A 24,401-nucleotide genomic window follows, 5' to 3' on the forward strand; every position below is an offset into this window, starting at 1 on the left:
CACTTTGTTTCTTAAGTTACTGTAAACAGATTTTTATTGAATGTTAGTAAAAAAATATTCTAACAGTGTGCCCTTGGATGGCGGAACCATTTATCCAGGAAATTAATAGCTTTACTGTATGAGTTTAAATATGGGCTGGGCAGCCATCAGTCATGAATACTTTAATTTAGATTATTTCACTGAGCAAAGAGTTGAATTTAACAATTTAAATTCACCCAATCAATCAATTTATATAGTTGCCCATCTCAGTGATTCTGAGCAGCTTACAATTTAAAAAAGCTTATTTTTTAAAATACATTTTTAGGAAGCAGGGCACTTGACACATTTAGTGCCCCAAGTTTGAGAACGCAGCCAGGTTTTTAGGGTCTTACAAAAGGTTAACAGGGTTGGGGCCATCTGAAGGAAGAATGTTCCATAAAGCAGGGGCCACTATGGAAAAACTTGTCTTCTGCTCTCCGTCAGATGACAATCTTTGACTGACAGGATCTGAACTATCTTCATTCTGCAGAATCCATTGAAGGTTTTCAATTCTAAGGTTATTACTTTTAACATTCTCATAAACATATTAAATATTTATAAAATAGCTAAAATAGGTAGGTTCTTAGCCAGCTTTATGGTCTAAATAAACACTTTCTAATTAACATTGATGCTTTATTACTGAAATTAATTACAGACGCTTTGTTCTCTTTCTCTCACCATCAGTCACTCAGATATGATACCAGCTACTTTGTGGAATATTTTGCTCTTGATCTTCTAATGGAAAATGGAGAATGTTGTGGTATTATTGCACTTTGCATAGAAGATGGCACAATACATCGTTTTAGAGCAAAGAATACAGTTATTGCCACCGGGTAATATATTAATAATCATATGAAGAAATGTCAATCGGCCTTCTTGTTTTAATTCATCCAGCATTATCATTTTTGCATATAATATAATATGCCACTAGTTTATATTCTTCCATGAATTTTTGCCTTTCTTCTAGCTGAGATAGGGCATGAGAAATGTAATGCAGCCCATATCTTCCATACTTGAATCTAGCTATAACATTTTTGTTAAACTGGAAAATACTTCTTTTTGCATGGGTACATGGAAAGCTGGTAGGATCACTTCACTGGATGTGTTCTAGCAGAAGTTAGACAGGAATTATTTACTGTAAATGCCTACACTGGGCACAGTATTAAGCTTGATAGCCTAAATCACGGGTGTCAAAAGTTCTGGCTCGCAGGCCGGTTGCATCATACAGAGGCCATGCCCACCCCAGCTCCGGCAATGCAAAAAAAGTTACGATACATCATTACACATCACATGATGTGGCGACTTTGACACCCATGGCTTAAATGATCCCTTCCAAATAGTTTCCATTAAAATGAGTTTCATTCTGAAACAGGTTTGTCAACTTCTGAAGAGTTGGTAGCTGCAGTTCAGGAGGTAATTTGAAAATGTCTGTTGACATACTTTCATAGGAAATATCAGCGGTGATTGTTTTGGTCAATTTTTCAGCCTTCTGGATATTTGCTTTCTGTAGGATTCTGATTCCTAATATTAAAACTTCTGAAGTGTAAAGAAACATCAAGATTGATTTCAAAAATTGTGATTTGTTTATTATCTATGAGCTGGGGAATGCTAAAGATGGAAAGTTCTCTGAGTTAAATTGTTCCTATTCCTACCATGCTGCTGCTGATGATGATGATATGCATGTGTGTTACTTAAAAAAACAGATTTTTTTTTAATTAAAATGTGACCATTTTGCTTTTAAATACCAGCTGCATGATCTGAAGTGTGTTGGTGGAAAGTTGAAATGGGGTAATGGAAAGGTACTAAATAAGTGCAGGTTGCTTATCCCTTTTTAAATATTGGGATTAATGTTTCTCAAAGAAACATGGGAATCTGATTTAAAAATCTGTATTTCAGATACACAATAAGCCACCCTTTGGAAGAATGGCATATTATGATCTATAACAGTGAAGAACAGGAAAATTACTTAATAGTGACTCACAGATGGTATGACTGCACATTGCTAAGATGCAAGTTGATAACATTATTAGGGCATGTTGTAAGTGGAATGTTTTAAAACATTAAAAAGATAACATTCATTATTATCATATATATTGGTATTAATGTTACTGATGAAACATTTGCTTTCCTGCCTTATGAGTAGTAGATGCTAACTATTAACTTTTTCCAGAGGATATGGGCGCACATATTTTAGCTGTACTTCTGCTCACACTTGTACTGGAGATGGCACAGCAATGGTTACACGGGCAGGCCTACCTTGCCAGGATTTGGAATTTGTGCAATTCCATCCCACAGGTAAAAGCTTAATTCTGTTGCAGGAAATTAAGTTTTGCAGCTAATCCTTTATCTTCTTAATTTTTTAAAATCAAGATGTTGTGCTATAGAAAGTATGTATGTTTATTCATTGTTTTTATTGGTTAACCTCTTCAATAGATTACAGGAATCCTATAGCTCTTGTATACCTTTAGCAATTTTAGCAATTTAAAAAAATCCCATGAAGTTTAATTAATTTAATTATTTAATTAGCTTCAGTTATATGAGAATTTAACATTTTCAGATTTCAGAAAACTGATAATTCACAACTTATAACAATATTCAAATGATATTGATAGAGAAATGGATTGAAAATAACAGACTGAAATGTAACAGAAATACTTAAAAAGTTATTTGAATAGGACAAAAAAAATTGCAGAAATATAGGATCTGCTTTGATGATAATATTTATTAAATAATCTTGGAATAAAGAATTAAGCTTCATTTAAGCAATTTGATATTACTGCATAAAAGGATATTCAGTATTCAACATTAATACATATAGGGAGTAATAATACTACTCTATTCTGAATTGATCAGATTGCATGCTGATCTGAAAGGCATGATAGAAAGATATGAAGGAAGAGCATGACCTGTTCTCTGTTATCTAGAGTACAGAATTCAAAATAATGGATTTTAATCAGAAGAACACTGATTTACTATTTATTGCCATAAAAAAAATCCTAACCGAACTGATTTTCAGTGGAACTACTTTGTCCATGTTTATGGGCATTTTCTAAAAAAAAATGTTCATTATGTTTCCAGCATTGAACAGACTTTTAATTTAGTGGCTTAAGTAGCATATTCCAGTACTGTGATTACAGTATATAAAAATTGGAAATTTTGTATTCTATAAAATTGTAACATTTGTATTCTGAGGAAAGTAAATTTTTAAATGGGGGCAAAATAAAAATATAAAAAGAATGACAGCAGAATAAAAATATAGAAATAATGTAGAATAATCAAATACAGGTAGTCCTTAACTTACAACAGTTCATTTAGTGACCATTCAAAGTTACAACAGCACTGAAAAAAAGTGTCATGATCGTTTTTCACACTTAAGAATGTTGCAGAATCCCCATGGCCTTGTGATCAAATCCAGAAGCTTGTCAACTGACTAATATTTATGACGGTTGCAGTGTCCTGGAGTCATGTGATAACCTTAATGACCTTCTGACAAGTAAAGTCAAGGGGGAAGCCAGATTCACTTAACAACTGTGTTACTAATCTAACAACTGCGGTGATTCACTTAAGATCTGTGGCAAGAAAGGTTGTAAAATGGGCCAAAATTCACTTAACAAATATCTCACTTAGCAACAGAAATTTGGGGCTCAATTGTAAGTCAAGGACTACCTCTAGACAATAGAGAAAGGCAGTCTTGAAACATCTAGTTCACATTTCTATTGCAACTTACTGGCATGTTTCTTTTTCTAAGACAGTGATTCTGCAAATAGTAGTATGGGATGGGAAGTAACCGAGATTTATTAATTATGAATACAGCATGCATCTGTTAGTTATGAATTAGCATAATTATTACATCATCTATTACTTAAGTCTGCGTTATTTTCTCCACCTTTCTGAAATATATGGTAATAGACTTATATACCGCTTCACGGTGCTTTACAGCCCTCTCTGAAGCAGTTTAAAAAGTCAGCATATTGCCCCCAACAATCTGAGTCCTATAAACGTGAGTGTATCCTTATGTCTGTAGTGGTCTCTCTCATTATTCTTTGAAGTGAATCCTTCTGATGTGCATTGAATAATAAATACTGTAGTGAGTCTTGATCATTTGTTTTGGTTCCTGTGTTTCAATTTCACAGTATCACTCCTAACATTAATGGTATTATAAAAAATAAAACTAACAAGAATAATTACAACTAGTCCTTGTTTAATGTCCAGTTATTCAGCAACTAAAGTTATAATGGTGCTGAAAAAATGGACTTGTGCCTGTCCTTGAACTTATGACGATTGTAGCATACATGCAGTCAGTCAATAAAAAATTGAGAGTGGAGATCCCCAATGTTTAAAATCAGGAGGAATGCCAATACCAAGCACCCAACATAGACCTATTCTATGTGAGATTATAACTGCTGTGAAATTCTGAAGAAGATGCAACTTTAAAAAGGCTGACTGGCCCAAATTTTCCACGACCTGGATGAAAAAATGTTGATCCAAACTCACATTTTATGATAACTATAGATGCTATTCAGAAAAGCTCCAGGAAATTTATTCCTTGAGGATACAGAACCTCTTGAGTTCAGGGTCTAAGACATGAAACCATTGATCTATAGATTGCGTACTTTATCCATTTTGAAGGAAATTCAAACAGTGAAGATACTGTTAGACTTGGAGAAGAGGTAGTGTCAGCCATTTCAGAGCACGAAAGGGAAAGATGTATTAAGCTTATGGAGGGGGTAGATAAGAGTCGCTGCTGCCCAAAAGCACAGAGTTTACTTAACTGTCTCAACAACAACCCAGCCAAGTGATCACTATAGGCCAACATCTCAACTAACTAAATTGCCCATCAGCTACACAAACAGAGGAGGATAGTCAGGAACAAGGAATGAAAGATAAACAATTTGACCTTCCCTTTACTAGAGTTGGAAGAGGTATTAGGTGTTAAGAATGGTAAAAGAGCTGGTATTGACAAGATTCTGGTCGAGCAGATTAAATATTTTGGACCTAAAGTGAAATATAGTCACTCAGCCTCTACAACAGGTACTTAAACATTGTTCAGATACCCAAGGTAGGAAGGACACCCCATATGATACCCACTTTAAACCAAGCAACCCATCAGAATATCTGAAAAGCTTCAGGCCCACATCTTTTCTCAGTCACTTATACAAGGTATTTGAACATTTAATCATGAACCGATTGTCTGCAACAATAGAGCCCCTGCTCATACTACAGCAAACTGGTTTCAGACTCAGCTCAAATTCTCAGCCTAACACAATACATAATGGTGTTCATAGATCTCACCATGGCTTAAAATACAGTCAACCATGCAGCTCTATTGAAGAAAGTAATGCATCTTACAAAGGATTTTAAATTCATAAAATTTATAGGATCCCTACAAGAAAATCATAGATTTTATGTGGACTTTTGTGGACAACATATTTAGAACTCAAAGAAGTGGATTTCTTCAGGACAACGTGATAGCTGATATGCTATTTGACATCTACAGCAATTACTTACCATTTCCAGAAGCTAGTAGGAGCTTTGCTTAAGCCAACAATCTGGCAACAATACTGCAGTGTGTAACTTCGAGGCTGTCAAGGAAAAACTGACCAAGGCTCTGAACCTAATGACTGCATAATAGATAAGAGCAGTAGTGGTGCAGTAGTTAGAATGCACTGCCATCCTGATTGACTCAAAGTTGATTCAGGTTTCCATCTTTCCAAGGTCAGTAAAATTGTTGGGGGCAATATACTGACTCTGTAAACTGCTTAGAGAGTGCTGTAAAGCATTATGAAGTGCTATGTGAGTCTTATTGATATTGCTATACTACAAAGATAACCAGCTGACACCAAACTGCCTAAAAAAATAAGATTGTGCTTTCCACTTGAAAAACTGTGATGCATCAAGAAGGATCATATACAGTGGAATGGTAATCAGCCTAGAACATCATTCTACTCCTAAATATCTGGGAGTAATTCTGGATCACACACTTACCTTTCAGAACCATTATTTTAATACCAAACAGAAAATATTTGCTAGGAACAATATTCTGGAAAAAATAATGTGCACAAGAGGCAGTCTCAACCAGGCAGATTAATAGCTTCTCCATTAGCCCTATGTTACTCTTGGAGAATATGCCAGCTCTGTTTGGTATAGATCAAAACATGCAAAATAAGTGGAAATGGCCTTAAATGAAACAGTGAGATTGGTCACAGAGTATCTAAAACCATCTCAATACAAAAGATGTAACTGGTATCCCCCCTCTAAAGTTCCACAGGGGAAGTGTTGCACAGAGAGAGTGGGTTAAAGTTATGGCTATAAAAACACCTATTATATGGCCATCAACCTTCAAGGTCAAGAATGAGTTCAGGGAACAGCTTCCTCAAAACTTTTGCCTCTCCTAACAATTAGCCATCATAGACCACCCTGGAACTATGGAAGGCAAGTAAGCACTATCGGGCAACCTTGGCACATCCACACAACTGTCTACTGCATGGTCAAGAACAACCTTGGCTGTATGGGAATTACTAAACAGGCTGGGATGGGAAGATCAAAAGACAATCTAAGAAAATACAAGATACAATACTTAGTGTGAATATGGAGAAGAACAATCCATCTCACATATGTTACAATGCATTCAATGTCCTTCAATGTACAGAGGGAAAATACTGTTGATGTGGTCGGACTGGGTGAATATCATTTAGTTTTAATCCTATTTATTTTACATACTTTACATGTGCTATATTTCTATGATCTATTTTATACCTCATTTTACTTGCTAAGTGTTCAGTGTTATATGTCTATAATTTTGAAGGTGCCTCTGACACAAATAATGCCCAGCTGCATTTGTGTCACTCCTTTTTGAAAACCGACAAAACTTATGCAACTTTTTCTACCCTGCAGTAGTCACCTATCCGCCTGCCAGCTTTTCTGCCTGGAACTTCCAAGTGCCTGTCAGCATTAATGATCCATGATGCTCACTTAACAATAACAGAGATAGCAGGGATTATTATCACTAAGCAATGTGGTCATATGATATCATATTTTGTAACTATCAGCTAAAGATGAACATACTAATCCCAACTATTAAGCACTAATTGTAAAGCTTTTGTTTCCTAATTACCTAACAGAGGAGTTAGTAGTAGTTTTTTTGTGCACAAAAGCTTGAAATGCTAAAAAAAAACCACAGATTTATTGCAGAATAAATTTTGTAAGGCAATGCTAATTTTCTTTATCTTTATCTTTTTATCTTTTATTAAATTTATATACTGCCCTTCTCCCGAAGGACTCAGGGCGGTGAACAGGGCATATATAAATAGAAAATACAAAAATTAAAAGAGAATTAAACAATTGCCCAGATAAAAACAGTAACAGTATAAAAACCCAATTAAAAACCCTAACGTCCCCCATCAGGCCAGGCCAGCTTGTTCAAATAAATGGGTCTTCAGACCGCGCCGGAAGGAGCGAAGGTTGGTTCCATAAAGCTGGAGCGCCCACAGAGAAGGCCCTCCCCCTGGGGGCCACCAGCCGACATTCTCTGACCGGGGGCACCCTGAGGAGGCCCTCTCTGTGGGAATGCACAGGGCGGAGGGAAGTTGACGCCGGCAGCAGGTGGTCCCCGAGGTACTCCGGACCCATGCCATGTAAGGACTTAAAGACCATAACCAAAACCTTGAATCTCACCCGGAAGACAACTGGTAACCAATGTAGCTCGCGGAGCAAAGGTGTAACATGGGAGTACCGGGAAACTCCCAAGACAACTCTCGTGGCCGCATTCTGTACCAGTTGGAGCCTCCGAGTGGTCTTCAAGGGGAGCCCCATGTAAAGAGCATTGCAGTAGTCCAGGCGAGAGGTCACGAGCGCATGAGTGACCGTACACAGGGTTTGGTGTAGATAAAGACAACTTGGTAAGGGGACAATATGGTGAAGCTAGATAACCTTGGGATTAAAAGGTTCTGAAAGGTATAGAACAAAATTCCAGATTATGTGTGAAGTTTCTTATATGTGGTAAATTAAAAAAAAGATGGTTGCCCATATAGAAATCAAGGAAGTTTAACTTTCAATTGATTGAAGTACAGGTCATATTACCACTATGGTCATAAGTTATAATGATTGTAAAATGGGTAAATCATATGACCTGATTCTATAACATTTTTATAGCAGCTGTTGAGCAAATCACTGCAGTTAAGTGAATCTACTGTTAATATTGCTGTACAGGTAGTCCTTAACTTACAACCACAACTGAGCTCAAAATTCCCATTACTAAGCAAGATATTTGTTAAGTGAGTTTTGTCCCATTTTTGTCACAGTTATTAAGTGAATCTTAACCACTGCAGTTATTAAGTTAGTAAAACAGTTCTGAAGTGAATCTGTCTTCCCCATTGACTTGACTTATCAGAAGGTTGCAAAAGGTGGTCACATGACCCCAGGACACTGCAACAGCCCTGCATACATGCTAGTTGTCAAGCATCTGAATTTTGATCATGTGACCATGGGGAAGATGCAACGGTCATACGTGTGAAAAATGATCATAAGTCACTTTTTCAGTGCTGTTGTAGTTTCCAATGATCACCGAATGGTTGTAAGTCATGAATTGTAGTTAAATGAACCATTGTTTTGCAATAACTGGAAGTAACTGCAGGTTTTTGGCAAGCATTACAAAATCTGGTCACATGACTGTGGAATGCTGCTAAGGACATAAATGTAGCAGTGTTGCTGAGTAAGGGCAGATCCAGGTTGCAATGCCCTTTTTTGGATACATTGTAAATCAAAGATTACTTACAAAATGTTACTTGAAAGTTGGAAAGTTTTATTTATATCTTGCTTTAGGGATATAAATGTTAGACATTCACTTTCAAAATATAAATAGTGTTTTTGGGATGATACAGATCATTGGTAAAACATTGTAATTTTAATATATTTTGCAGGTATTTATGGCGCTGGCTGTCTTATTACAGAAGGCTGTCGTGGTGAAGGAGGTATTTTAATTAACAGTGAAGGAGAAAGATTTATGGAGAGATATGCTCCAGTTGCAAAAGATCTAGCTTCCCGAGATGTTGTATCTCGTTCTATGACTATTGAGATCCGTGAAGGAAGGCAAGTTTAATCTAACTATCAAGTCCATAAATGTGATTATAAAAGATGCAGAGTACAGTTAGTTAACTCAACATATTGTATCTTAAAGAATAAAATACTTTCTTTTAAGATAATTACAAGGTTAATTTATAGATCTCTTAGGAGAAAGAGAATAAAAGACCCAGCTAAAATTTTGATTCCATAAGTAATATGTTTTGAAAAGTCTCTGTGTAAAACAATGAGAATACTGTGCTGTTCCACTGTCGTCAGAAAACCTACTTAGATTAAAATATGTTGAGTCACATCAATTTTTAAACAGAAATAACACATTTTTTCTAGTTTCTTTAAATGAATCTGCTTGCTTTGGTTAATTACAGAACAACTAAACTAATATTTAGTGCAATACTTCTTTACAAGTTTTTTTCTTTTTCTTTTTAAAAATATCTCCTTGGTTAGTTTTCTATAGACACTATAGGATTTGAGGTGGGTGACATTGGTAGTTGAATTGTCAAGTACATGCCGAAAAAAGGCCACTACATTGATGTTTCATGATATTTTACTTCACATTCAGACATTGCTAAATGTTTCTTAATTCAATAGATGGTTTAATTTAATAAATAATATTATAGCAAAATTTGAGAACAAAGGCAAATAAACCAAATAAACCAACACTGTACAAACAATATATGTATGCAAAACAAGCTACTGCATACAAATATATCTTTGCATTATTTGCTTGCAAAATAAAGCACTGCACAACATTTGTAAAACCCATCCATCCATAATTCAAAGTCCAGTTTCCATATGGCAAATTTTATATTTTAAAAACAGTGACCTGGTAGCCGTAAAGCTGTAATAAGTCATCTTTTTTGTTTAACTATGTGCTTAATTGTTTTTTTATTCTCTCAACACTCATTTCACAGATAATTTTATCCAGTTTAAACAATGTGTAAGGATGTCATTGTTCTGTGTTATTGTATTATTATTAAGAGGAAGAAATAGAAAAGGAGCAACTCAGTCACAAGCCGGAAAACATTCCAGCTACAATGATCGGAACAATCAAAACATTCCAAATTAGCTTGAAACAAAACAGCTTTTTTCTTGAAAGAGAACTCTTAAAATGCTTGTGTTTTGTTTCATCTTTAGACACTTGGAACTTTTACTTTGAGGTTAGAATATTTCAAAAGCCTTTTGCGCATCCCTGTTACAGATTTGTTCCAGTTGTTTTAATTTTATTCTTTTAAGGGAATATTTGTATTTGAAGTTTGTATTTATTTATTACTCTTTTATGCTGCCCATCTCATAGATACAGTGACTTTAGGAGGCTTACAATATAATAAAAAGTAAAAAAGTAAGACAAAGCAAATTAAGAAAATTAAATAGAAAAGCTAAAAAAATATAGCTACTATTATCAAATCAAGTATAATTTGCAAACATATATAAATATATCATAAGAATTATCTTATATTTATATATTGATCTTATGTTTGTATTTAAATAGTGGTAAGAAAAAAAATCTATTTAACCACTGTGCCCTGGTGGCCCAGTGGTTAGAATGCAGTACTGCAGGCTACTTCTGCTGACTCTTGGCTGCCAGCAGTTTGACATTTCATGTCTCACCAGCTCAAGGCTGACTCAGCCTTCCATCCTTCCAAGGTCAGTAAAATGAGGACCCAGATTGTTGGGGAAATATGCTAACTCTGTAAGCTGCTTAGAGAGGGCTGTAAAACACTGTGAAGTGATATATAAATCTAAGTGCTATTGCTATTAACATATATTTTTAAAATAACAACAACAGAGGTTGTGGACCAGACAAAGATCATGTGTACTTGCAGTTGCATCATTTGCCACCACAACAGCTAGCAATGCGTCTTCCTGGGATTTCAGAAACTGCTATGATATTTGCTGGTGTGGATGTCACAAAAGAACCTATTCCTGTCCTACCTACTGTACATTACAATATGGGAGGTATCCCTACAAACTACAAAGGACAGGTAATTTTCAAAACATGTATGTATGTATGTATGAAATTTATATACTGTCCATCTCACTATTGAATTTCAGTTTAATAGACTAGAAGTTTATATTTTATTACACTGTTTAAAGTTCTAACAATATATCAAAAAGACACTCTCATTAGTTTTCCTCCTGTGCTTTAATCTAGTATCAACATTTCTTTTAAGGGGCCATGTCATATCTATATTTTGTGCGTGCGTGTGTGTGTGTGTGTGTGTGTGATTTCTTCCTTCTGGGGGCCTGAAAAGAGCCTGAAGTTGCCCCAGAGAGGTGACAGATCAGGAAGGGACCCTTGTAGATTGCGGGGGAGACGGCAGTTGACCCACTTGATCCAAGGAAGCCCTCAGAACCAACAGGAGAAACACTGGCTGCACCCATGCTGCCAGTCAGAAGCTGCTGTCTGCTGGGCTTCCGGTTCTGGACTTTCGGTGCTCCCAGACGCATGAGGGAATCACTGCTCATGTTGTATGGATTTCTTCATCAGGGGGTGCCTGTAAAGGGGTCGAAAGTTGCCCTGGAGGGGCGATGAGCTGGGGAGAGGTCTCTCCAGTCAGCAGTAGAGGGCGGTGGCCCTCCCGTTGGCTTGGAGCTACTCTCCGAACCGAAGAAGAAAGGATCGGCCACTCCCATGGCCCATCATTTAGCCGTTTCCTGCCGAAGCCAAAAGCACAACAAAGCACTTGAAAGCAGTTGAAAACTGGGTGAGAATTGCCTTCTTGTTTTCCTAATTGTCTACTTTCCCTGTCAAAAGCTTCTTGAATTTGCTTCCCCCTGCGAGGAGAGAGGGAAGGGATTTTTTTCCCCTACCCTCCTCAAGAGCGGATTTTTCTACATTGGGAGAGAAAAGAAACAGCCTTCTACTAAATTATACTGATTAATTGGACTTACTGCCTTTCTACTTTTGGCCCAAAGTTCCTATATTTACAGAAATTGACTATTCTACCTATTAGTCTAAAAAAGGGGACCAAAAAAAAGAAATAAATAAAAAGATACTGTCTGAAAAGGTTGAAGTATTCTGGAGACATCTAGTGAATACTATTGGCAAACAAGCTTGCTTACATTTTAGACTGACCTTGGCATTAAGATAAAAACCTGAAAAAGCTGGAGTTTAATTTGGCTTAGACTTGTGGAGGTAGACTCTTACTGACTTTCGTTTGAAACATAGCTTCCACCAAGGAGTATTTATAATTATTACAAAATGGAGAAGGATCAGCCACAAACCTTGCTTGATTATAACCTCATACTTGAAACAATCTACAGAGTCACTGAGATGTCTATCTCCAGATTTAATAATTTACATGCCAACCTTAAGTCACAAATTGAAACCCAGACTGCAACTAAAGAATTTATAGTTCAGAATATAACAAAATTGGAAGATATTACTATTGAGACAGAGGAATATAAGCAACAACTATCCAAAGAACCGACAACTCTAAAAGTACAAGGAACTATCACTATGGCAAATAACCTTAAGGACCAACAACAAACTATGGGAAAACTTAATACTCAACTTTTGACTCCATCAAAGAGCCTATAACTTTAGAAGTATACTATGTACAAGATAGTGATGCTAACCTAGAGGACGTGGAAGATCAACAAAGACAGTTGTCTGAAAGCCTGGATAGCCAAGCATTAATTACAAAATTGGATAAGACTCTTAAAGCAGATGAACCCAGACGGAAGAGGAATCCAGACCGAACCGAAGATAAAGTTTTTAGAGCAAATACAAAAACTAACAGGGCAACAACATAATGATTACAAATGGTTTGGTTTTTGTGGATCACTGATGGCTAGATGGCCTCCTTCGATTCAAATAATAAGTATTGGAGCGAAGGGAGAACTATCTGGCAATTCAAAGGCCTTGGTTTGGAAACCTGATTGGCAAAAAAAGAAACCCAAAGTTATATTTAAAAAGTGAGTTCTTAGAGAACCATTAAAGGTTATCCTTTTAGTAATCAGTGATCTATTAGGATCTAAAATAGAAAATGTTTATGAGATAGAACTAGAATGTGTTTATGTATCTATTAGGCTTATTTTAGACATTATAATTTGTGCACTGACATAATGGAAATTTGGTTTATAGATCCCACTTGATGTTAAAAGACATTTTATTATTCTATTTAAGAATTAAGAATTAGCTAAAATTTAAAACAGAATCTGGTTGTGTATAAATAGTTGTAGATTGATAAACATAAGCTGTAGTCCTGTCAGTAACGTGTGATGTATTAGGATGTGAAACAGATGATGTTTATTAGGTAGAACATAGCTACTCAGCCACTGCGTACATGTTAGATGCTATACTTTTTACTGTAATGAAATAAGGGAAATTTGGGTTGTGAACATTATTTGGAATGTTAAAGGCTAAATTTGAATAATATAATTAAAATTAAAATTAGGTAAACTTTAATAACGACATAGATATATTTCAATGAAATTGAATTGACAGATTTTTCAACTGACCATGCTATTTCTAGAAATTTACTAGTTTAAACTGGTTGTATGAAATGTTAAGGGAAATTGTGAAGGATGGTTTGATAATGTAACCTGAATTATGTACTGAAAACTCTGTTACTGAATCTCTGATTACCCAATCATCATGATGCTTTCTAAATATGTAGATTTTAACTGAAAAACCAATAAAACTTGTTTTTTTAAAAAAGCTGCTGTCTTCTGGAGGGAATAGTATTCAACAAGCATGAGCAACATGTCTGATCTGGGTGAGACTATTTTCCTTCCTCTATGACTCTAAAACCTGTTTGTTTGTTTTTTTTAAAAAGCAAACTAAAAGCAGAGAGAGAGTGTGTTACAAAATGGACACCTAATGAAATCTTGTGGTAAAAGAAAAGAACTACACCAACTTTTGTTTATATATTTTATATATTTTGTCTACAATTTTGTCTACATATTTTGTCTGAAGTGAGGGAACTTGGCCAGAAGCCCAGATACAGATTACGGACTGAATCTTTTGATGTCCCTGAACTTCATAGCCTTGTAGATTGCAACTGGAAAAAAAATTCTTGGGCTGTTTTTTCTGCAGGATGGATTACAACTAAAATTACAAACTATTTTAAAGCCATCTGGCTTCTTTGGATTACAAATAATGTAGTTCCACAAACCACTCAAAGTGAATGGTAAGGAATTACCAACAGTAAGACATTTTGGATTATAACTTTGGCAAATTGGCAACTCTGGACTTTGGGACAATTTTCTTTCTTTTTTTCTTGTGGCTTGGGGAGCCTATTGGATTATAAACACTTTATATTAGAAGTATTTATGGACAATGAAAGTATAAATATTGGTAATTTCCCTTGAAGGCTCTATTGACTATCAACTTTGAATAGTAGGACCTTGTGGATTTTAAATCCTGACTGAGCAAAAAATTTGGACTTTAGACGATCGATCCGTAAATGAGTCCTATAAACAGAAGTGGATTACAATTTTTTTCTTTTTTTTTCTTTTAAATCTTGATCTCCCTTTTTTTCTCAGGGAGCCTACTAGATTACAGAGACTACATAAGAATTATAAGAGTTATGTAACAGATACATTGTGGTATTGAATATAAGACTAATGGTTTGGTTTAAGGCAGGCATTGGGGAAAAGTAATAGAGCTGATAAACGTTTTTGGGGGTGGAAACAAAATGAGTGTTACGAGTTTAACTAAAACTGGTAAAGAAATGTTCTCGGCCTCATCTTCCGCCTCTGTAAGCCCAGTGTATCAGAGATCAATCAAATCAATACTTCAACAAGAAAAATCTAATACCTTCAGAAGGAGATGCAAGCAATACTGCAAGCAATCCAAGAAGCAATTTTCTCGCACAAAGAAGATACAAGGAAAAACAATGAGGAGACAAAAGATAACTTTGATAAAATGAATCAAGAAATTCACAGTATAAACTCTCAATTAGAAAGCTTTAGACAGATGGTTACAAAGAATGAACAAAGAATTCAGAAAATAGAAGACAAGTCAGTAGACACTGATCAAAGATAGAAGAAATAAAAGATGAAAACCAGAGGCTGATGATGATGATAACTTTATTGTCACTTTGAATGTACACCAATCGGCATACACCAAAATGAAATTTCATTGAATACAGCTCTCAAAGGGTCACCACCTCCGATATATACTCCTTGTTCGGGGCCCGCTCAAATTTCACATTGTCCATTTTAGTCTCTAGGGAGTGAACGATGGCAAACAGGACAGATGGAAATGGGGCTCCATGTGGATTAGCCCTCAAGTTAGCTTGTATTCTGACAACCTCGCCTTCTTTCCTTTTTCTGATCCTGACTTCCACCCTTTCCTTAAAGAGGCCTTGCTTCTTTTCGCCCCTGGAGCACGCTGCTGCCGCCGCCACCAACTCCTCCAAAAGCCTCTCTCTCTTCCTCTGGGCCTGCCGACAGCCTTGTCCAGTTCCTTCACCTCATAAGCTCCAGGTCCTCTCCTCCTCTGCCTCCTCTGGAAACAGCCCTGATTTGCAGTAGAATCCATCACTGGGCCAGCAGTCAGATCTTGCTGCTGGTAGAACAAATTCAAACAGCGCCAACGACTTTTAACGGTCTCACCAACAGTTAGGCAAATACAGAATTAGAAGATTCAATGGCAGTTTTGGAAATGGAAAAGGCATCTTCTCAAGATTTCAAAACATAATAGAGGTTAAAGGAGACCTCGCAGACTTGATGACGAAACTATTGGCTGAAGCACTGGAAATTCAGAAACAGGAAATGGAAGGAGAGATAGATCAGATATTTCTAGTCAACTCAAGCTATGCGATGGGAAACAAAATCCCCAGAGAAGTACATATCACATTTGTCAAAAGAGCTATAAGAGATGAGATATTGAGAAGAGCAAGAGATGATCCTCTGTGTTATAAAGAAAAGGAAATCGTAGTGTTGAAGCAGGTCCCCAGGAAAATAAGAGATTCACGAAGAGAATATCAATTCCTGACTAGAAAATTAATTGAAAAAGAAGTGAATTTTAGATGGCTGATTCTGGAAGGGATTTTAATTAATTGGGACATGAAAAGATACAGATTGGACACTGCACTTAAATCAATGGAATTTTATGAGAGATACAAAGCATTCTTGGAAGGGGAAAATTCAGAATTTCATGCAGAGAGAGAAACAAAGAAACAGGAAGAGGCAGTAATAGAAGGAGCAGCCAAACCAAGGGAAAAGGAAGAAACAAAAAACACAAATACGGAAGAAGGGCAAAAGCAAGAGAACAGAGACGAAGAAAAACTAGAAGAATAAAACCTAAATATAACTGAAGGAGATGGAGAAGGAAAATGGGATTTTCATTAGTGAATATAAATGGATTGAACTGCCCCGCCAAAAGAAAAAAAATCTTTACACGACTACAAAAATTAAAAATGGATATAATTTGTCTTCAAGAAACACATAATAAGAGACAACAGCATAAACTGTTGGGCCACCTGAAAATTGGGAAACTCCACATTAGCACAACAAAAGAAGAGGAATAGCTCTCTATATTAAAGAAATAATAAATCCCAAACAAATGGTGGAAATAATGATAAATCAAAAATACATACTGATGGTAGCGATATATGCACCTAATAACAAACAAGAAGAATTTTATCAAAAATTACATTAAAAAATAGTGGAATTGGAATATCAAAATATTTGCTTAATGGAAGACTTTAATGCAATTGTAGATGGGAAGCTGGATTAGAGAAGCAGTAAAATAGGGGGGAAAAGAAAGGAACATACTACCTAAAACTTTCTTTAAAATGGCAGAAGAAATCTGTATAAAGGATATATGGAGAGAAAAGAACCCAAAAAACCCCACAATATACATTTTATTCAAACAGGCATAAATCATGGTCCAGAATTGATATGTTATGGATATCTCCTGAATTAAGCACATTTATACAAGAGATTGAGCTAGAAACCAATATATGGGCAAACCACAGACTTATAAAGATGACCTGGAGAGGAGCTAAGGAAAAATTAAGATGGTCTCTGAACCAATCTTTACTGAAAGACAAAGAATTTATACAAATAGCAACAAAAGAAATGGAATTTTTCTTTAAAATAAACAAAAAGGAAGAGCCATCGCTTCAAAATGTGTGGGATATGGCTAAAGCATACTTTAGAGGGCTAACTATAACTTAAATGGCGAAAAACAACCAAGAAACAAAGCAACAACAAATGAAGTTAAAGGAGGAATTTATAAAACTAGAATTAGAACTACAAAGAGATCCACAAAAGAAAACACTTAAAAAGCAAATGGAAATAATAAAACATAAATTACCCAACAAATTAAAAGGGCAAAACAAAATTTCTTTGAAAACGCTAACAAACCGGGTAGAGGGTTAGCATACAAATTGAAAAAAGAGAGAAAGAATTGATAAATAAACTGCAAGACTCAAAAGGCGATTTACAGTTCCAAAATGTCATAATTAAAAAAATAATTAAAGACTTTCTTATGAGACACTTTATGACACAAAAGAAACTTCTCAAGAAAAAATAAAGCAATATATATAAAAAAGCTGAGTTACCCAAAATTCCATAAAACATACAAAACTTGCTAAATGAAAAATATCAATGATGGAGGTAATAGAGGCGATAAAAAGGCAAAAAAAATGAAAAGACTCCAGATCGAGATGGGCTCACTGCAGAGTTTTATAAATGTATAAAATACATTAAGCCCACTAATGAAAGAACTGTGTAATGAAGTACTCTTAGAGGCCAAAATATCAAAAACGTGGATAGAAGCCAACATTACTTTAATACCTAAAGAAGATTCAGATTTGACACAGATAAAGAATTATAGACCAATAACACTATTAAATGTGGACTATAAAATTGCTTCAATAATAGCAGAAAGATTAAACAAATTTTTGATTGAATTTATAAATACAGACCAAAATGGATTTTTACCTAAGAGACAAATAAAAAATAATGTAAGAATGATCTTAGATATTATGGAATATTATGAAATGCATCCAGGGAAGCCAAATGGTGCTAATATTCCTAGATGCATAGAAGGCTTTTGATAAAGTAAATTGGCAATTTATGATTCAACAATTAAACGAAATGGATTTAGGAGAAAACTTTATAAATATACTTAAACAGCTAAAGTAGTTGTAAATGGAGATTTTATAGAAAACTTTAATATCAAAAAAGGCACAAGACAAGGATGTCCATTTTCCCCATTATTATATATATTAACACTGGAAGTACTGAATAGAAATATTAGGCAAGACTCAGAAATTAAAGGATTGGAGATAAAAGATGAAAAATATAAACTACAAGCATTTGCAGATGACTTGGTCTTTGTATTAGAAGAACTGCTTGAGACAAGCCTCAAGCTTATGAAAAAGAACTTACAAATAAACAAAAAAACTTTGGGCATAACACAGAGTTAGAAAACTGACAAAGCCTTTGGGAAAGAAACTCTAAAATAACAAAGGCAGTGATTTACAAAGAAAACCTATACAAAATGTTCTACAGATGGCATATAACACCTGTGAGGTTAGCGAAAATGTTTAAAAATATGTCTAGCATTTGTTGGAAATGTAGACAAAATCCAGGCACATATTATCATCTTTGGTGGACATGCCCTAAAGCCAAAAGATTTTGGTCAAGAATACATATATGGTTCCCCTTCATGGATTACTGCCTTGTCGTGGCGAAGGGGCTTGCGTAATTCAATGAAGCTATGAGCTATGCCGTGCAGGGCCACCCAAGACGGACAGGTCATAGCTGAGAGTTCTGACAAAACGTGATCCACTGGAGAAGGAAATGGCAACCCACTCCAGTATCTTTGCCATGAAAACCCTATGGACAGTACCAAAAGGCAAAACGATATGACGCTGGAAGATGAGCCCCTCAGGTCGGAAGGCGTCCAATATGCTACTGGGGAAGAGCAGAGGGCTAGTACTAGTAGCGCCAGAAAGAATGAAGCGACTGGGCCAAAGCCGAAAGGACGCTCAGCTGTGGATATGTCTGGTGGTGAAAGGAAAGTCCGATGCTGTAAAGATTTTTTCTCCATAGGAACCTGGAATGTAAGATCCATGAATCAAGGAAAGCTGGACGTGGTCAAACAAGAGATGACAAGACTGAACATCGACATCTTAGGTATCAGCGAACTAAAATGGACAGGAATGGGTGAATTTAATTCAGATGACCATCAGGTATACTACTGCGGGCAAGAATCCCTCAGAAGAAATGGAGTAGCCTTCATAGTTAATAAAAGAGTAGGAAAATCAATACTGGGATACAATCCTCAAAATGACAGAATGATCTCAGTTCGAATCCAAGGGAAACCATTCAATATCACAGTAGTCCAAGTCTATGCCCCAACCACCAGTGCTGAAGAGGATGAAATTGACCGGTTCTATGAAGCCCTACAGCACCTTATAGAAGTAACACCAAAAAATGATGTCCTTATCATCATGGGGGATTGGAATGCTAAAGTAGGAAGCCAAAAGATAACTGGAATAACAGGCAGGTTTGGCCTTGGAGTACAAAATGAAGCAGGGCACAGGCTGATAGAATTTTGTCAAGAGAATACGATGGTCATAGCAAACACTCTTTTCCAACAACCCAAGAGACGGCTCTACACATGGACATCACCAGATGGTCAACACAGAAATCAGATTGACTATATGCTCTGCAGCCAAAGATGGAGAAGCTCTATACAGTCGGTAAAAACAAGACCAGGAGCTGACTGTGGCTCAGACCATGAGCTTCTCCTTGCAAAGTTTAGGCTTAAACTGAAGAAAGTAGGGAAAAGCACTAGGCCACTCAGGTACGAATTAAATCATATCCCTGTTGAATATACAGTAGAGGTGACAAATAGATTTAAGGAATTAGATCTGATAGACAGAGTGCCTGAAGAACTATGGACAGAGGTTCGCGACATTGTACAACAGGTAGCAACCAAAACCATCCCAAAGAAAAAGAAATGCAAGAAAGCAAAATGGCTGTCTGAGGAAGCTTTGCAAATAGCTGAGGAAAGGAGGAAAGCGAAAGGCAAGGGAGAAAAACATAGATATGCCCAATTGAATGCAGAATTCCAGAGAATAGCTAGAAGAGATAAGAATGCCTTCTTAAATGAACAGTGCAAAGAAATAGAAGAAAACAATAGAATAGGGAGGACCAGAGATCTTTTCAAGAAAATTGGAGAGATGAAGGGAACATTCCATGCAAAAATGGGCATGATAAAGGACCAAAATGGTAGGGACCTTACAGAGGCAGAAGAGATTAAGAAGAGGTGGCAAAATTACACAGAAGAACTATACAAGAATGAGCTTAACGTCCCAGATAATCACAATGAGGTGGTCACTGACCTCGAGCCAGACATCCTAGAATGTGAAGTGAAGTGGGCCTTAGAAAAGCTGAGCAACAACAAAGCTAGTGGAGGTGACAGTATTCCAGCTGAGCTATTCAAAATCTTAAAAGACAGTGCAGTAAAAGTGCTACACTCAATTTGCCAGCAAATTTGGAAAACTCAACAGTGGCCACAGGATTGGAAAAGATCAGTTTACATTCCAATTCCAAAGAAAGGCAGTGCCAAAGAATGTTCAAACTATCGCACCGTTGCACTCATTTCTCATGCTAGTAAAGTCATGCTTAAAATCCTACAAGCTAGACTTCAGCAGTATGTGGATCGAGAACTACCAGAAGTACAGGCAGGATTTCGAAGAGGCAGAGGAACTAGAGATCAAATTGCTAACATACGCTGGATCATGGAGAAAGCTAGGGAGTTCCAGAAAAACATCTACTTCTGCTTCATTGACTATGCTAAAGCCTTTGATTGTGTGGATCATAACAAACTGTGGCAAGTTCTTAAAGAGATGGGAGTACCAGACCATCTTATTTGTCTCTTGAGAAACCTATATGCGGGTCAAGAAGCAACAGTGAGAACTGGACACGGAACCACTGATTGGTTCAAAATTGGGAAAGGAGTCCGGCAAGGCTGTATACTGTCACCCTGCCTATTTAACTTATATGCAGAGCACATCATGAGAAAGGCAGGGCTAGATGAATCAAAAGTTGGAATTAAGATTGCTGGAAGAAATATCAACAACCTAAGATACGCAGATGATACCACTCTAATGGCAGAAAGTGAAGAAGAACTAAAGAGCCTCTTGTTGCGGGTGAAGAAGGAGAGTGCAAAACTTGGGTTGAAACTTAACATTAAGAAAACCAAGATCATGGCCTCTGGCCCTCTCAATTCCTGGCAAATAGATGGGGAAGAAATGGAGGTAGTGACAGATTTTGTTTTCCTGGGCTCCAAGATCACTGCAGATGGGGACTGTAGCCAAGAAATTAAAAGACGCTTGCTCCTGGGGAGGAAAGCCATGGCAAATCTAGACAGCACACTAAAAAGCAGAGACATCACCCTGTCAACAAAAGTGCGTATAGTCAAGGCTATGGTCTTCCCAGTTGCAATGTATGGCAGTGAAAGCTGGACCATAAGAAAGGCTGAGCGCCAAAGAATTGAAGCCTTTGAGCTATGGTGCTGGAGAAGACTCCTGCGAGTCCCTTGGACTGCAAGGCGATCAAACCGGTCAGTCCTAGAGGAGATCAACCCTGACTGCTCTTTAGAAGGCCAGATCCTGAAGCTAAAACTCAAATACTTTGGCCACCTAATGAGAAGGAAGGACTCACTGGAGAAGAGCCTAATGCTGGGAAAGATTGAGGGCAATAGAAGAAGGGGACGACAGAGAATGAGGTGGTTGGATGGAGTCACTGAAACAGTAGGCGTGAGCTTAGATGGACTCCAGAAGATGGTAGAGGACAGGAAGGCCTGGAGGAACATTGTCCATAGGGTCGCGATGGGTCGGACACGACTTCGCAACTAACAACAACAACAACACATATATGGTTAGAGAAAATGATTTAAAAACACATAGATTTTAAGCCAGAATTATTTCTGTTAGGTATAATTATAGGAAATTATGAGAAGGAATGCATATACTTAATGTGTTAACTGCAGCAAGAATTGTATTTGCTCAACATTGGAAAGATGAAGAATTACCAATGGAGGAAGAAATAATTAAAAAAAATAGATTGTGCAGAAATGGACAGACTGACACTGAAAATGAAAGAGAAAGAAGACTCAGAATACTTTAGAACAGGCATGTCAAACTCGCGATGTCACATGATGCCGCACAACATATTGGGACTTTTTCCTCATTGCTGGCAATGGGGTGGGTGCGATTTCGGCATGACGCATCTGGCCTGCAGGCCAGCAGTTTGACATGCCTGCTTTAGAACATGGAATACATTTTATTAATGGATAGAAAAACGAGGCTGAGAGAAAGGAGTAAGCTAAATATTGTAACCCAGACAATATATTGCTGATATATTAAGCATTTGTGACTATAAAAAAATCAATAAAATATTGAATATATATGTATATATATATATATAAATATATATTGACAGGTAATTACACGTGTAAATGGCAAAGATGAAATAGTACCTGGTTTATATGCTTGTGGTGAAGCAGCTTCTGCATCTGTTCATGGTGCTAATCGACTTGGTGCAAACTCGCTTTTGGACCTGGTAGTCTTTGGTCGTGCCTGTGCTCTTACCATTGCAGAATTATGCAAACCTGGTAGGTCTTTATTTTTTAACTTTTAAAATGGTGTACTTTAAATTTTACAATGCTTTATTTTGTAACATACTTAAAAATTAAGAATGCTTATGTCTTCACTTACAAAGTTATATGTAGTTGTTGAGTTATGACCATAATGGAGCCTATCCATTGGGGTCAGGACAAATATTAAGAGAATTGCCTCAAATAACAACTAATCAACCTTGCTCTTCCCAGTGCATTTGTTAATCAAATAGGTGTGTTGTTAATTGGACAATGGGGTATCATGGGGGGGGGGGAATCCTGGAAGGCCTAATGCAGCACAAGCCTACTTGTCTTGGGCCTCCCAAGGCCTCCCCCATCTTCTGAGATACTCTTGGCTCTGCTTTTGCCCCTTGGGTGGTCATACATGCCTGCCACACTGTTGACTGTCTTGCCAGTGAGAAACAATAGGGAAGGAAAACACTGGGCACATCTACCTTTCCTGGTTCTGCCACTGTTTTTGTCCCACCAAGATTGCTCCTGCTTTACTGAGCCAAAAAAGGAACCAGTTCCCTAGCTCTTTAGAGCTTTTGCCCCAATCCATTGGCCTCCAATCAGCTGGCCATTGGGAAATTGCAAACTTCTCCTAGCTAATGTGGTAACTTTGGGACTAGCTTCCCAAAATGTTTCCCTTGCTTTAACTCCCTTCCTTCCCCAGAAAGTCACATTTCTTCAATAAACAAAACAAAAAAAAGCTGAAAGGGACAGACTTGTTGATCTCCCCCCCAAAAAATTAGGTGCCAAAACAAAACTCCTCATTTTCTTTTAAAAACCTGACTCCAGACTGAAGAGTACAGGAAAGAGGATGCAAGCAAGCAATGAAATTTTTTCTGCAGCTTTTTGCCTTCAGCAGCTACAGAAAAAATTCAGCTCAGAATTTTGCAAAGCTTTTAACTGTTGTGTCTCACTGCCCATAGAACCCAGCTAAGATTTTAAAGACAAGTCAAGCTAGGTCCCATAGGTATTTACACAAACAGGCAAAAGGATAGCAAAGACCCATTTTCTGTCCCATTTTGCTGCAGCTAGCTAAACTTCCTTTCCTCTACTCTTCAGTCTGGAATCAAGGTAAGGTTTTTAAAAGGATTAGAAGTTGGAGCAGAGTTTAGCATCTTATGGTGGGGGAAACTACAGCCATTGTATCTTTGAAACAGAGTTATGCATAGTTTTGAGATTTATAAAACTTTGTTCATTAATTGACCTGTCATATTTAGGGGACTATCCGTAATTGCATTTCTAGGTATCAACTTTTACTTGAATTTGCATGAAAATTATAATGTTGCGAAAGGGGGGGGGGTGTTTTCTTTTTTGTAATACAAAATTCAGAGAATATGTGTTTCTAAATTCTCATTACCTCTAATGAACTTCTCTAATGTCATCTAATGTTATTTGGGAGCTAAGGACATAATTCCTCTATGCTTTCCAAAATCAGCAACAAACAAACAAATTTAAACTATGTAATCCAGAACATGCTGATTCTGGCAGAATTGTGTTGGACTGGCAAAAATTAATGAAGAGTGGCAACCCATTAAATAACTAGCCTCACACCAGATTTATAAGTGATAACCACCATCTTCAGTTGTATCTACAACTGAATGACACTTTCCATTTTCACCCTGAATGGTAATGGTGAGTACTAATTGTCAGTTGTAGGTGTCACATAGAATGGATTCTTCTATATTTTTATAAGATAGAT

The 24,401-nt window shown here is 36.7% G+C and overlaps 1 protein-coding gene across 1 annotated transcript in view; it reads left to right on the forward strand.

Annotated features, from left to right (window-relative positions):
* SDHA (succinate dehydrogenase complex flavoprotein subunit A) overlaps nucleotides 1-24,401 on the forward strand; it is a 64,877-nt gene that overhangs the window by 22,149 nt on the left and 18,327 nt on the right. Inside the window, exons 6-10 of the mRNA XM_081344821.1 lie at nucleotides 703-851; nucleotides 2,189-2,313; nucleotides 8,937-9,105; nucleotides 10,883-11,078; nucleotides 22,516-22,687. Of these exons, the coding sequence (XP_081200947.1) occupies nucleotides 703-851; nucleotides 2,189-2,313; nucleotides 8,937-9,105; nucleotides 10,883-11,078; nucleotides 22,516-22,687 (811 nt within the window). The remainder of the gene's footprint in view (nucleotides 1-702; nucleotides 852-2,188; nucleotides 2,314-8,936; nucleotides 9,106-10,882; nucleotides 11,079-22,515; nucleotides 22,688-24,401) is intronic.

The sequence above is a fragment of the Vipera berus genome, assembly GCF_964194415.1.
Source record: "Vipera berus genome assembly, chromosome: Z".
Classification (NCBI taxonomy): domain Eukaryota; kingdom Metazoa; phylum Chordata; class Lepidosauria; order Squamata; family Viperidae; genus Vipera; species Vipera berus.